This window comes from Schistocerca nitens, chromosome 1 (assembly GCF_023898315.1).
Source record: "Schistocerca nitens isolate TAMUIC-IGC-003100 chromosome 1, iqSchNite1.1, whole genome shotgun sequence".
Taxonomy (NCBI): Eukaryota; Metazoa; Arthropoda; class Insecta; order Orthoptera; family Acrididae; genus Schistocerca; species Schistocerca nitens.
The window spans coordinates 450392385-450405798 of NC_064614.1; the positions used below are offsets into that span (position 1 = coordinate 450392385).

The 13414-nt window shown below is 43.0% G+C and overlaps 1 protein-coding gene across 1 annotated transcript in view; it reads left to right on the top strand.

The window, feature by feature from the left end:
- The window catches only part of LOC126235957 (transcription factor E2F5-like), a 72062-nt gene that overhangs the window by 16621 nt on the left and 42027 nt on the right, over nucleotides 1-13414 (top strand). Inside the window, exon 4 of the mRNA XM_049944929.1 lies at nucleotides 6457-6618. Coding sequence (XP_049800886.1) covers nucleotides 6457-6618 — 162 coding nt within the window. The remainder of the gene's footprint in view (nucleotides 1-6456; nucleotides 6619-13414) is intronic.

A 13414-nucleotide genomic window follows, 5' to 3' on the forward strand; every position in this document is an offset into this window, starting at 1 on the left:
AGAATCTTTTCCAGAAGTTATATGCCAGATGGATGCCAAGAATCTGACACATAAACACACATCCAAATATATGGTGCTTGCACTGACATTTCTGCAGTAGTTCCGTAATGGCAGTGCTTGGTTCGTGATAGGACAGTCATAGGCGATGAAACAGGGTACACATTTTATTTCACAAACCAAGCAGAATAGTCAGCGGCCGTACCGTTGGTTTCCATGTAAGACTAAATTCAAGCACTGTGTCTGTGCACTAGATATTAATGGTGTTAATGGCTTGAAGGATATTCTGCTCATTGACTTCTTGTTCAAAGTTCAATTCTGACTTTTTTTTTGTGGAAATTGTGCTAGGCTGATCAGGACAAGAAGCACGAGGTACTCTGTGCAAATGTTGTACTATATATATTTCTTTTGTGTCAGTGGCTTGGTGCCAGTTTTCCAGTTATTGCCTCTTTGGGGGATTAGATGTACCTAACCTTCTCCAGTTATCAAATTAGGGAAAGGGAACCTACAGTTTAAGGTGGAATCTGGACCACATGTCATTTCTCTTGAACCTCCATATCATTGAGAGTTGAATATTGGGCTAAAAGGCAGACTGAAAAATCTGTGGTGCACTGGGATTCAACCCCACAACCTTTCAGTTTGCAGGCATGCACTTTACTGATAGACCACCAGGCACAATAAGAGATGTGCTGATCTATAATAATGCTCATCCACATATGACTCAATGTTATCCATTTAATGCAAGTATGGGTTTGGTAGGTGTTTACTACCCATGTTATGGTCTGTCTTGTTCCTATTAAGTTCTTTCTTTTTACTTATGAGTAAATATCCTGTTAATATTTTCATGGTGCAGTCAGCTGTCATATACAGGTTACTGTCAAACGCAAAGGACATGTTATAGAATCCAGGCTAATGTGTTGATGTACCACTACTATTATTGTTATTATTGTATCTGTTTTAATAACTATTCTAGACAACTGTTTTCCTTTGCTTCACTGCTGAAAAGAAACATGCTGTCTGGAGAATCCATGTAAAAGAGGTGCTGAACATTAGGTAGAAGTGCCAATAAAAAGTTCAGCAGTGTATTTTGGCTTTCAGACTTGCACTTTCATTCATAGTGCACAGATATGACACATGCAGCTTGTGTCCACAGCTTGTGGTCTAGGGGCTAGCTTTGCTGCCTCTGGATGATGGAGTCTCAGGTTTGATTCCCGGCCAAGTTGGGGATTTTCTCTGCCCGGGTACTGGATGTTTGTGTTGTCCTCATCATTTCATAATCGTCATTTGTGAGCATGACTAGATTGGATTGTGAAAAGAAAATGGACTGTGTAAAAAGTGGGACTTTGTACGGGTGCTGATGACCGCACAGTTGAGCACCCCACAAACCAGTTATCGTCACAACAACATGCAACTTGCCCAATCTATGAAGTAACTAAACCCAGTCTTTTGCCACCCCTACATCCACATGCATCAGATAAATGAGGTGCAGGCCTGTCCTGTGCATATCCTCTCTGTGCAGAAAGTTCTAGTTGTCACTGTTATATCCCATCCCACTGAAGATAGGACCACCTGCAGTAACACCCATGTCATACATTAGCTCCAATGCACTCACTAAATGGATTTTTATATGAGAGTTGTTAAGGCACTAGAAGTACAGAATTCATAAAGTGCACAGGTGATAGTTGTCTCTTCAGGACACTCTTCAATCCAGCAGTACTGTCCTGCTTCCAGTGGGGGCACTTCCCTCCCTGTTGCTCCTGCACCACCTGCCTCGGGAGCACTGCCCCCCCCCCCCCCCCAACCAACGGGGACACCAGTCCCCACTTCTCAGTTGGAGAAGTGTATGTCTTCTTCAGCTCCTCTCACTAGGAAGGGGTCCCTTCCCAGGTTTCTGCTAGTGGGTGGCTGAAAAGCCCAAAAGCAGCTGGTCGTAGGGCTTCATGATCATCCTCAGTCCCGGTGACTGAATTAGTGAAGCCCTCCCAGCCAGAGAAACCCAAGGAGCAGTGAGAGGAACCCAAAAAGATGACCCCCAAGACCAAGGGAATTGCGATGGCACCCACACCACTGCTACCTACAAGCTCTGTGTCTGAGGATGGGGTGGAGATTCTGGTGTCCGCTGAGGACCTAGATCTCAGCGGATCCCCAGACACAATGGATGTAGACTGCTCAGGAAAAAAAGTTGGTGGCGGCAGGTGACCCTGAGGCGTAAACTGCCTCATTGAATGTTTCGTGCTTTTCCAGCCTCACGATCACATTATCCTCGAGTGGAATTACAGCGGTTTTTTCCACCACCTGGCTGAGCTACAACAGTTACCTGCTCTCTGCGTTGCCCTCAACGAAACCTGGTTCCCAGCAATGTGGACCCCTGCCCTTTGTGGCTACAGGGGATATTACAAGAACCATAGCGAATATAATGGTGTAAGATGGAGTTAGCATCTACGTCCTGAACTTGGTGTGTAGTGAGCCTGTGGCCCTTTAAACCCCTCTTGAAGCTGTGGCTGTCAGGATACAGATAACGCAGGAAATAACTGTCTGCAATGTATATCTTCCTCCAGATGGTGCAGTACCCCTGACTTGCATTGGCTGCACTGGTTGATCAACTCCCTAAACCTTTCCTACTTTTGGGAGATTTTAACACTCTTAACCCCTTGTGGGGTGGCACCTTGCTTACTGGCCGAGGCAGAGATGTCGAAACTTTACTGTCTCTGTTCGACCTCTGCCTCTTAAATACTGGGGCCGCCACACATTTCAGTGTGGCTAATGGTAATTACTCGCCCATTGATTTATCACTTTATAGCTCAGGGCTTCTCGCATCTATCCACTGGAGAACACATGACGACCTGTGTGGTAGTGACCATTTCCTCATCTTCCTGTTACTCCTGCGACGTCATGCCCATGGACACCTACCCAAATGGGCTTTTAACAAGGCAGACTGGGAAGCCTTCACATCTGCTGTCACCGTTAAATCTCCCCCACATGGTGCCATCGGTGGTGAGCAGGTAATTACAACTATCGTTTCTGCGGCAGAAAATGCAATCCCTTGATCTTTGGGGTGCCCTCAGTGAAAGTCTGTTCCTTGGTGGTTGCCTGAAGTCGCTGAGGCAATTATAGAGTGTTGGCACGCTCCACAGCCACATAAGTAGCACCCTTCCCTAAAGCACTTAATAGCCTTTAAACGGCTCCATGCCCACGTTCGCCAGCTTATCAAAAGGCGGAAACAGGAGTGTTGGGAGAGGTATGTCTTGACTATTGGGTGCCATACATCACTTTAAGTCTGGATGAAGTTCAGATGTGTTTTTGGGTACCAGACCCCAACAGGTGTCCCTGGCGTTACCATCGATGGTTTGTTATCTACCGACGTAAACACAATTGCCGAGCACTTCGCTGAGCATCTGCTCAAGCATCTGCATCGGATTATTACCCCCCAGCGTTTCGCATTCTCAAACGGCGGATGGGTGGAAAGTCCTCTCGTTCACTGCACGCTACAGTGAACCCCGTAACACCCCATTTACAGAATGGGAGTTCCTTAGTGCCCTGCACATTGCCCCGACACAGCTTAAACATCTCTCGTCCGACTGCAAGTGACATCTCTTTATCATCTGCAGCCGGATCTGGTGCGATGGTGTCTTTCCATCACAATGGCGGGAGAGCACCATCGTACCAGAGCCCTAACCTGGCAAAAACCCACTTGATCTGGATAGCTAACGGCCCATCAGCCTCACCAACGTTTTTTGTAAGTTGCTAGACCGTGTGGTGTGTTGGCGGTTAGGTTGGGTCCTGGAGTCACGTGATCTACTGGCTCCATGGTAGGGCGGTTTCCACCAGGGTCACTCTTATCACTGATAATCTTGAGTCCCTCGAGTCTGCCATCCGAACAACCTTTTCCAGATACCAACACCTGGTTGCCATCTTTTTTGATTTACGAAAGGCATATGACACGACCTGGCGACAGCATATCCTTTCCACATTACACGAGTGGGGTCTCCATGGCCCGCTCCCGATTTTTATCCAAAATTTCCTGTCTCTTGGTACTTTCCGTGTCCAAGTTGGTGCCTCCCATAGTTCCCGCCATATCCAGGAGAATAGGGTCCCGCAGGGCTCTGTATTGAGTGTATCTCTATTTTTAGTCACCATTAACAGTCTAGCAGCAGCTGTAGGGCCATCGGTCTCACCTTCACTGTATGCGGATGACTTCTGAATTTTGGACTGCTGCTCCAGTACTGGTGTTGCTGAGTGGTGCGTACATAGAACCATCCACAAGGCGCAGTCATGGGCTCTAGCCCACGGTATCCAGTTTTCGGCTGCAAAGTCATGTGTAATGCACTTCTGTCGGCGTCGTACCGTTCATCCAGAACCAGAACTTTGCCTTAATGGCGATCCACTCACTGTAGTGGAGGCATATTGATTCTTAGTGCTGGTTTTTTAAACCCGATTGACGTGGCTTCCTCACCTTCATCAGCTTAAGCGGAACTGCTGGCAGCACCACAATGCCCTCCATTGCCTGAGCAACACCAGTTGGGGTGCAGATCGCTCTACACCGCTGTAGCTCTACAGAGCCCTTGTTCAATCTCGCCTTGACTATGGGAGAGTGGGTTACGGTTCGGCGGCACCCTCAGCGTTGGGTTTACTCGACCCAGCGAACCACTGTGGCGAGACTAGTGACAGAAGCTTTTAGGACGAGTCCGGTGACCAGTGTCCTGGTAGAGGCTGGGGTCCCTCCATTGAAGGTTAGACATGCACAACTGCTTGCCAGTTGTGTTGCACACGTTCGTAGTTCTCCTCCGCATCCAAATTACTGTCTACTTTTCCCACCCGTATCGGTTCATTCCCCGCATCAGCGGCCCAGTTAAGGGCTTACAATTGCAGTTTGTGTCAGATCCCTTCTTTCTGAACTGGAGAACTTGCCTTTACCACCTATACTTGATATCAATTCACATACACCTCCATGGTGTACAACCAGGCCGCGGCTTTGCCTGGACCTATCACTTGGCCCTAAGGACTCAGTTAAACCTGCGGCTCTCCTCTGCCACTTCCTGTCGATTCTTGCCATATACCAGGACCATTAAGTGGTTTACAGCAACGGCTCGATGGTTGATGGTCATGTCAGCTCCGCGTATCTCCATGGAGGACATGTTGAACAGCATTCATTGCCCAGTGGCTGCAGTGTATTCACTGCAGAGCTTGTGGCTGTATCTCGTGCTCTTGAGCACATCCGTTCATGCCCTGGGGAGTCATTTCTTCTGTGTACTGACTCCTTGAGTAGCCTTCAAGCTATCAACCAATGCTACCCTCGTCATCCTTTGGTAGCGACCATCCAGTAGTCCATCTAGGCCCTGGAATGGTCCAGTCGTTCAGTGGTGTTTGTCTGGACTCCAGGTCATGTCGGAATCCCAGGTAACGAAATTGCCGACAGGCTGGCCTAACAGGCTATGTAGGAAACGCTTATGGAGATGGGATTCTCTGAACTTGAGCTGCGTTCTGTGTTACGCCGCAGGGGTTTTTGGCTTTGGGAGAGGGAATGGCATAACAGTACGCACAGCAAACTCCGTGTCATTAAGGAGACTACAAATGTGTGAAAGTCTTCCATGTGGGCCCCTCGCAGGGATTCAGTTGTTCTCTGCCGGTTCCGCGTTGGCCATACAAAATGGCGAACGCATGGTTACCTCCTCTGTTTCGAGGACCCATCTCGGTGTTGCTGTGGCCCACAAATGATGGTCGTTCATCTCTTGCTGGACTGCCCACTTTTAGCCGCTCTGTGGCGGGCTTTTAACTTTGGTATTGGGCAACAGTGCCACAACAGCAACTTTAGTTCCATGTTTTATTCGTGAGGGTGGGTTTTATCATTTGATCTAAGTTTTTGCACATGTCCTTTGTCCCTCTGTGTCATTTTATTCTCGTGGTTGGCCAGCCACTGTAATCTGCTTTCTTATTTTACTCTCTTTTAACTGTTTCTTGCGTGTCTCTGTTGTTTACTTGTCCTCTTTTGTTCATATTAGTGTTTCTTACCTTTTCTTCATTCTTGTGGTTTTTCCCTTCTTTCCGTTTTGTGTTGTATGTCTCGTTTGTCTCGTTTGTTTTATTCTCCCCGTGTGGCATTGTTTTATTTGGAACTTGGGACCGATAACCAAGCGGTTTGGTCCCGTCTTCCCTCTTTTAAACTGACCAACCAATCCTCCTTCCATGTTCCTGCCCCCATTCCCAGGATAGTTGTCTTAATTTCGCGTACGCCACATTGCACAAATTTGAGGGCTTCCCAACAGCAACATTGTAATAATTTGTATCTAAATTTTATGTAATGGATGATGCTATAGTTCCTTATATAAGGCAGAATTCCAATATAAGTATTACTTTTGAAATGTGGAAATCAGGAGGTACAATATCGTAAAGAGTATTATTTATGACAACATTTACTGAATGTTGACTAACTTTTAGAATAAAACATTTAAATTGTTTCAGTGGGTGCAGCAGAGTATTAGGAACATCACAGATGATGTGGAAAATTGTCGTCTGTCGTATGTAACTCATGCTGACATCTGCAGTTGTTTTGACAACGACACAATGCTTGCCATTCAGGCACCCAATGGATCAGAGCTTGCTGTGCCGCCTGGAAATGATAAAGTGAGTAAACTGTGATTTAATATAGTACTTCCAATTTGTGGTACATATATTGGTTTCAGAACTGTACATTGAAATTAAGAAATAACTTGTCTCTTTGCATGTAAGGCAGTAGTGGAGTTAATGTATTGTTTAGCAACATATATGTAGGTGTTCACAGTAGAGGCACAGAAATGCTAACCATGAAATATTTTGGCAGAAAGAGCATGATTCAGTTCTTTAGCCTGTTTGTTATACCTTGAAATCCGTTGGTAATACTTTTACATCATACTGGAAACTTCTTGACGTTACACAATTAATGGAAGTAATAATTTAAAGATAACCACTCACCATATAAGTGAGACTTCAGTGGATTCATGAACAAGATTGAAATTGCCACTTAGCTTTGACTGTGTCCTGCCTTGAAAGTAAGAGAATAGATGAAATATATATTGGCACATATGACTACATTATCTGGATTCCGCAGCGTAATTGAGGTAAGGTGTTATTGGGAGGAATGTCTGAGAGAAGAGAAAGTTAAGGGGGAGCATAAGGAAGTGAGGTGAGGGTGTAATGGATGGGGGAGGGAATGGGAATAAGGACATAGGTTATGACTGTGGCACCATTGAGCTTCCCAAGCTGCAGACTGGGGAAGCTGCATATGACACACAGTAAAGTGGAGTATTATTCTAATATTTTTTGGGAATGTTGGGCAAGGTAGAATATTGGAAGAGGGAGAGCACCGATAAGAGCAGTGTGGGAGTGGTATAGCTCAAGATAGACTGAAAAGAGTCGGAGGAAGAATCGAATCCACAGGGACAGGGTGGAAATGGATGTGGAATGGGAACTAGCAGATATTGAGATGCTGTATGGAGGAGTGGTACATTTGTCAGAGGTTGCAAAGCAACATTTGTAGTTGAATATGCTATTCTCAGCAGTACTCTGCCATTGGGTGGTCATCTCTGCTCTTTGCTGGTTTCATGAAGTTGCAGCAAAGTTGGCGTATAACATGACTGTTTTCATATTTTCTGTTTGTGAGGATAATGCCTTAGATTTCCTAACAACAGACCTGAACTTTTTGAATCGGTTAATGTAGAGAGGGAATCTGTGATCATAAAGCTTGGATAGAATCAGTGACAGCAGGTTTTGTAAGGATTCTTAAAAAAGGATTTTTTTTTTTACTTAGCAGAGGGATTGGATACAATTTGCTAAGTATATGAGTACGCGACGTCAAATATCCAGTGCTGACAATGAAGGTGGAACAAAAATGGATAAAATTCAAAAGCATCGTCAGCAACTTACACAATTATGTTCCAAGCAAGGCTTTAAGGGATGGGAATTGTCCACTTTGGTTTAATAGCCTTGTTAGAAAACTGCTACTTATACAAAGAGAGCTTCATCACAAATTTAAGAGAAGCCGAAACCTAGATGACAAAGGAAAGCTGAAAGAAGTGAAAATGGGGGTAAGGAGAACAAAAAGAGAAATTTTCAATGAATGTGAAAGTAAAATTTTGCCAACCAATCTGATTAAAAGCTTTGAGAGGTTTTGGTCTTGCATAAAATCTGTGAATGATTAGAATCATCTTTGTCAGTCACTGACCATACTGACTGCAAAACAGGAGATGGCAGAGAGCCTAAATACTGAATGTAGTGTTCCAAAACTGTTTCTATGTGCTAAATAATAATACAGTCCGTCCATTCAATAATCGTAAATATGCCGAAATGGCAGAGATTGAGATAAGCCCTCACAGAATAGAAGAGCAATTGTAATAGTGGAAAGGCATCTGGAACAGATAAGGTGCTTGTGAGATTAAACAGAGATTATGCGTAAATCGTGCTCCCCTTCTAGCAGCAGTTCATCGTAGGATGCTATAGCAATGAAGGGTACCCAGCAACTGGTAAAATGTGCAGGTAATTCGTGTTTTCAAGAAGGATTGAAGGACAGACACTCATAATTATAGTGTGATGTCAGTCTATCACAGAATTGTGGATCTTATTTTATTCCCATGTACTACAACATTTTTGGAGAGTGAAAATCTCTGTAAAAATCAATATAAATTCCGCAAACAGAGAACCTACAGCCCTCTGCTTGCTCTGTTCCTCCATGAGATCCACGGCACTCGTGTGGACGCTCTGTCGTCTTCAGAAAGACATTTGACACAGTCCTGCACTGCCGTTTAGTGGGGAGAAGAAAAGGAGCTTACTGAATATCAGAGAAGATTTGTAACTGGATTCAAATCTTCCTTGCTGAAAGAACTCAACACGTCACTCTTAATGCAATGAAATCAATAGACATAGAGGTAATTTCGGGAGCACCTCAATGAAGTGTGGTATAGGACATTTGCAGTTTTTAATATAAATAAATGACATAGTTGACAACTTCAGAAGCTCCGTAAGGCTGTTTGCAGGTGATGTAGTGGTCTATAAGAAGGTAGCAACATTTTGAGCGATCTTAACTGGCATGACCACATAAAACAAATAGTAAGAAAATCGGATACCATACTGAGATTCATAGGAAGAATCCGAAGGAAATTAATTCATCTATGAAAGAAGTGTATTGGTTTAGTAGAAGACAGGCAAGATCCAACAAAGAGTAGCTTGTTTAGTCACGGGATTGTTTGCTCCTTGCAAGAATGTTATTACCATGCTCAATGAACTACAGTGGCAGAACCTACAAGAGATGTACTTCTGATCTGCAGGGATGAGCATTCTCTGAGAATGTGATTTGTGTATCTTGGATTTCTGCAGTTCATCATTGATCCCAAGGGCAGACTCCTTGGAAAAAAAGAAATGATAAATAAATAAATAAATGTACACACCACACAGATTCCACAAAAATGTACACACCGCACAGATTCCACTAAGCTATAATCCATTCATCATAAGAATAAACCTGATGTAAACAAACACAAACACGATGATTGGTCAGAAGCCGTAGCACATGTACACTGGTGGTGTTATGCTCTTGGAAGTAGTAGATATCTTATTACTAAGTTATGTTAAATGAAACTTTTAAGATTTCAAATGTATTAACGGTCATCAACGTTTTTCTTAGTAACGCTTTGGCAACGTAGTTTTCATTTCAAAAATCGTGTACAGTCACAGCCTCTGCAGCGTTGTGCTCTAGATTGTCATGCTGTTAATGCACAGTATAAAAATGGCTGAGGCTGCTTGCTGTTTCGGAGTGAAACGCGCATGTGGAACACTGTTAAAAAGTGCCGAGAAATAGGCTGTTCTTAATGTTTTTCATAAATTTACGAAGATAATCGGCTTTGAAGTTTTTCCAGTCTTGTATACAATGCTGTTGAGTGACAAAACAACATAGTTTGTAGTGCGGTCAGTAGTGGAATGGGATGTAAACAAAATGTTTACTCGTGCATTGGTTCAGATCTCTCCAGTATCTTCCCCCCCACCCCCCTCGTTCAATTTGGAATACCTACATCTTGTAATTATAAAACTCATAATCATTTTTATGAATAATGAATGACTTCTTGTTTCTAATTACATATTGGACGCAAAATTCCTGTTCCCATTTCAAATATAAATTCATAATTATCAATATTTTATGAAGGACTGTTCATAAAAGTTGTTTAAATTAAGAAAACATAGCAATTTAATTTTTAAGGCAAAAATGAAAGTCCAAATCCTCTTTATTTGGACTATGCCCATTGTTTTATACCACAGAGGTAGATAAGTATCGTAGAAACGTGAAAAACAGTCATTTTCACAGCATTGAGCGCATCAAACAAATGCTGCATTTTTACATTTGCTACTGTACCATTACAATATGATCACAACAGAACTGATCTGGACCCAAGCTACTCCACCCGAGTACACAGGTTGATATACTGGTATCAGATATCGTCACAGAATCGTTTGAGCCTATATTTTTTAGACTTTCCACTGTGTTGCAAACAGAGGAACCCAATCTGTGTTGGGTATGATGGTATAAATAGTGAGCTTAGCTTGCACCCCCTTGTGCAATGCTAGCTGCCTTCACGAAATCAGCCATCTGCTGAAAGGAACTGAGTATAGTTCAGAACCCAAATGGCAGTTGGTTGAACATAGCATCCTTGATAGCTGCCGACAACCTTGTCCACATCTTTTATGAGACCACCCAGCTAACATAAAGAGTGTACAAAGGCATTCTTTTACAACCTGTCTGCTATTTCCCTCACTGGCTCCATCACCTGCCTATATTGGAACTCCCAATGACAGCCAAACCCATCCTCTGCAGTTGTCCTTATTGTGCAGGAAAATTGGCCACTGGCCCACCAGGAGAGGCATCCCCTGCTGGCTCAGATGTGTTATCAGAACTGGGTGGCACCTCATACCTATTCCTATGGGTTAAGGAGCCAGCCATGCAGTCAGTTCCCACCTTCATCCTCCACCCAGAGATATGCGAACCCACCACCAACTCATAGAGCGGAGAGAGGCTGTTCAGATTTGGTGTATCAGAAGACACAGCAACTGGACACCAATGCCTTCGAAGGTGTCACAGGTCTGATAGTTGGTGCCCAGGTGTTACTACAGCTTTGAACAGTAGTGTGAAGCCTGTCGACTGGCCAACACAGCTTCCAGCTGCTAATAGACAGCAGCCAATTCTCCTTGTGTCTGCACACAAGAAGCACGGTCCATATCCGATCTTATTGTGTAACAACATGTATAACATCCCAAAACTACAAAGCAGTCCAGAGTAATTGAGAAACAACAAACGGACCTCATCAACAGAGAAAATTACTTGACAGTTGTATTACTGAAATTAGGATGTACACTAGATTATAAAGGAGAAGAATAAACAAACACTAAAATCTGTTCTACAAAGTTCTCATTTTTCCCTAATGTAATAAAAATTTTCAAGCAATTGAAACAGAAATAAATTACACTACTGAAAACAGATGACTCAGCAGTTAATTTTCACTAGAAACTCTGGTCACACAAAAGCTAATGCTTGTAAAAATCATGCACAGTTATTACAAAGCTCTTTCATTAAAATAAGGTTGCTGTGTGACAGCTGGATGCACAACATTCCTGATACAAGTAGCAGCATGGGGCTGCATTGTCTGGTGTCGTGCATATGAGCAACTGACCCCAGCTATGAGATCTCTGGAGCCAGACAGTTTCTTAAAAAAAAAATGGTGCCCTTAATCTGCAGTATGTTGTAGCTTCAAAATAAGGCGACAAAATTAACTTTACTTACAAACTTAAGGCAAAAGGAGCAACATGTATTAAGATTACAAAGGGATTAATCTTTATGGTGAATTTCATCTTTTATATCATCTGCTACAAAGATCGCCAGCCAATTTCTTCAAATGTATGAGCGTGAGCTTGTATACATTCGACTATATCATCTTTGAATTAGATATGTTTTTTCTTATGTGGACCAGAACTTTCAGCAGCTGATAAGTACGTAGAATGATGATCGAAAATACAGAAGAATGACTGTTGCTATTATGGAGATGTATATGGCTCAGTGGTAGTATCTTTGACTAGTAATCTGAAGTCTTCTGGGTCACGGGTTCGGACCCGGCAATTTCTTAATTTTAACTGACACAGTTACAGTCGCGTCACCTTTTAGATGTACTAAGTTGTATCTACACTCTTTACATGGCATCGCAAAGTATACATTGTAAGGTCTCAGCCTCTACATCTACATGATTACTCTGCTATTCACAATAAAGTGCCTGTCAGAGGGTTCAGTGAACCACCTTCAAGCTATCTCACTACCGTTCCGCTCTCGAACGGTACGCGAGAAAAACGAGCACTTAAATTTTTCTGTGTGAGCCCAGATTTCACTTATTTTATCGTGATGATCATTTCTCCCTATATAGATGGGTGCCAACAAAATGTTTTCGCAATCGGAGGAGAAAACTGGTGATTGAAATTTCACGAGAAGATCCCATTCAATGAAAAACGCCTTTGTTTTAATGATTGCCACTCCAATTCACGTATCATGTCTGTGGCACTATCTCCCCTACTTCGCAATAATACAAAACGAGCTGCCCTTCTTTGTACTTTTTCGATGTCATCCGTCAGTCCATCTGTTGTGGATCCCACACCACACAGCAATACTCCAGAATAGGGCGGACAAGTGTGGTGTAAACAGTCTCTTTAGTAGACCTGTTGCACCTTCTAAGTGTTCTGTCAATGAATCGCAGTCTTTGGTTTGCTCTACCCGCAACATTACCTATGTGATCATTCCAATTTAGGGTATTTGTAATTGTAATCCCTAAGTATTTAGTTGAATTTACCGCCTTCAAATTTGTGTGACTTACCGCATAATCGAAATTTAGCAGATTTCTTTTAGTACTCATGTGAATAACTTCACAATTTTCTTTATTCAGAGTCAATTGCCACTTTTCGCACCATGCAGATATCTTACATAAATCATTTTACAATTCGTTTTGGTCATTTGATGACTTTACAAGACGGTAAATGACAGCATCGTCAGCAAACAATCTGAGACAGCTACTGAGATTGTCGTGCCAAAGTACTCTGACACATTAAATGCCTAATAAAACATTGAACACACATTAATTTCCTAATAAAACACTAACACCTAGACACACACACTCAAGTTGGCCCTTGCTTGCGAGAATTGATTGGGGGAGGGAATTGTAATTTTGCTTGACTCTCTGTATCGTCGAAGTAGTATTAGATAGACTGGTTGCATGGTGCAATCGCATGCACGTCTGGGTTTGAAACGTGGCAGGTGCTTTAAATTTTATTTTTAAATCTTTATTGAAATGTATGAAGATGGCATGAGATGGTATGTTCCCGAAAGAACAGATACCATTGATGACTGTGCAGCTTCTCTACA